The sequence below is a fragment of the Garra rufa genome, chromosome 10 (genome assembly GCF_049309525.1).
Source record: "Garra rufa chromosome 10, GarRuf1.0, whole genome shotgun sequence".
Classification (NCBI taxonomy): domain Eukaryota; kingdom Metazoa; phylum Chordata; class Actinopteri; order Cypriniformes; family Cyprinidae; genus Garra; species Garra rufa.
Genome location: NC_133370.1, coordinates 3697973 through 3699980, shown reverse-complemented (window position 1 = coordinate 3699980; position 2008 = coordinate 3697973). Strand labels below are relative to the sequence as shown.

At 25.4% G+C, this 2008-nt stretch overlaps 1 protein-coding gene across 1 annotated transcript; it reads right to left on the bottom strand.

Annotated features, from left to right (window-relative positions):
• Positions 1–701: 701 nt before the first annotated feature.
• On the bottom strand, positions 702–1157 carry LOC141344954 (cortexin-1). Its single transcript, XM_073849856.1, has one exon. The coding sequence runs from the start codon at positions 1131–1133 to the stop codon at positions 867–869; it is 267 nt and encodes an 88-aa protein (XP_073705957.1). The 5' UTR covers positions 1134–1157; the 3' UTR covers positions 702–866.
• Between the last annotated feature and the right edge of the window lie 851 nt (positions 1158–2008).

Here is a 2008-nt window from a genome sequence, read left to right as displayed (position 1 = left end):
TTTAAAATGAAATAAAATGTAACTGAAATAATAAAAAAAAACATTTAACTTATTTTATTTAAGCTAGTTGCCAAGGCATTTTATTTAACTTAATGTATTAAAACTAAAACTGAAAGAAAAAAAAAAATGCAAAAAATGCAAAGAAAAAAATGGCAAAAAAAAAAGACATTGAGCCCTATTTTCAGTAGTTCATTAAGCAAATTTAAACAAATTATTAAAATATATATATATTTTTTTGCATACATTAAGTCATAACTGTTTGATAACTCAATTAAAACATTATTTTGTGCACTCCAGTAATGAACATTCTGGGGCAGAAATGTTATGAAAATATTGAAAAATATATTAAAATAAAAATGAATAAATAAAATATTTTATTAAATGTATTTAATATTTCTTAAGTTAAATATTTAATACAATAAAATAATAAATATAATAGTAAATATGAATAAAATAATAGATATTATATATCTATTCATTATAAAATTGTCATTATTTAAAATTAAATTTTAACTGAAATAAAATAAAATATTGAAAATTAAGCTTATTGTATTTAAGCTAGTTGCCAAAGACAACATTTTATTTGACTTAATGGATACTAAAACTGAAAGAAAAACAATGCAAAAAAAAGTAAGCAAAATAAAGGAAATTACTAAAAAAAATTGTTAGCATAAATTAGGTCAAAACTGTCAGATATATATTTAATAATTGAATTAAAACATTATTTTGTGCATTCTAGTAATTTTATTATTATAATAAAATAATTCACCTTTTTGTTGGAGGTTAAATATGTTTTTGACCAGTTTTGTTAGATTGTTGTACTTCTTCCAGCTCTCAGTCGAACATACGGTTTTGTAATTGTTCTGTCAGACCAGCGCATAATCGAACTGTCCCCTCTCCAGACCGTCTTTATGATCAGTCCACGATGAGGACGGCATGCTGCTGTAGGGGTCCAGAAGAATCCGGAAGCAGCGCACCAGCAGAAACACCAAAAACAGCAGCAGGAGTCCCACGAAACAAAGCGCTGTGATCTGCTCGGTGTCCGGAGCCAGCAGGAGCCCCGCCGTGGCCCCGGGGCCCGAGACGGGAGCCAGAGATGGCAGCTCGTACTCCATCAGAGGGCTTTCACTCATCTTCTCAGTTTAAGATGAAACGAGTCCAGGTTCTGAGGAAGGGAGGATCCCATGGGATGAAAAATCACATGAGAAAGAGCTCAATTGTTTCTCTTACATGACAATGAGTTTAAATGGAGAGCAAACTGAGACACCTCATGCTTCTCATTTGTTTGTCCTGACAGGGTTATTATACTTTATTGAAACTAAAATCATAAAGAAAAATATCATTACAAACCTTAAACTTATTTTATTTCAAAATAACTGAACTGAAATAATTCATTTTAACTATAAAATAAAATTAATTAAATAATAAATTAAAATAAATTATTTCTTTTCGATTAACCTGGTGTACTAAAATATAAAAAATATAACAATAAGACTTAAAAACATTAAACTTACTTTATTTCAGCTAGTTGCCAAGTTAGGATTTCTAATTTATTTTTATTTAAATTAATTTAACTTTAAAATAAAACTAAATGTTACTGGAATAAAATAAATTAAAATATAAAAAAAACATTAAACTTTAAAAACATAAAACTAAATTTTATTTCAGCTAGTTGCAAATGCAGCATTTCTAATTTCATTTAGTTTAACTTGATGAACTAATAACTAAAACTGAAGTAATTCATTTTAAAACTGTAAAAATGTAATTTAACTGAAATAAAATAAAAATGAAAAGCTTAATTTTTTTTTTGTTTAACCTTGTGTACTAAAATATAAAAAATATAACAATAAAATTTAAAAATGTTAAACTTTTTTTTTTTTTTAAATCAGCTAATTGCCAAGTTAGGATTACTAATTTATTTTTATTTAAATTAATTTAACTCTAAAATAAAACTAAATGTCACTGGAATAAAAAATTTAATAAAATATAAAAAAAACATTAAACTTAT

What these genes read in the sequence shown, in the direction of transcription:
- LOC141344954 (XM_073849856.1), bottom strand. Translation starts at nt 1,133, where the DNA reads ATGAGTGAAAGCCCTCTGATGGAGTACGAGCTGCCATCTCTGGCTCCC.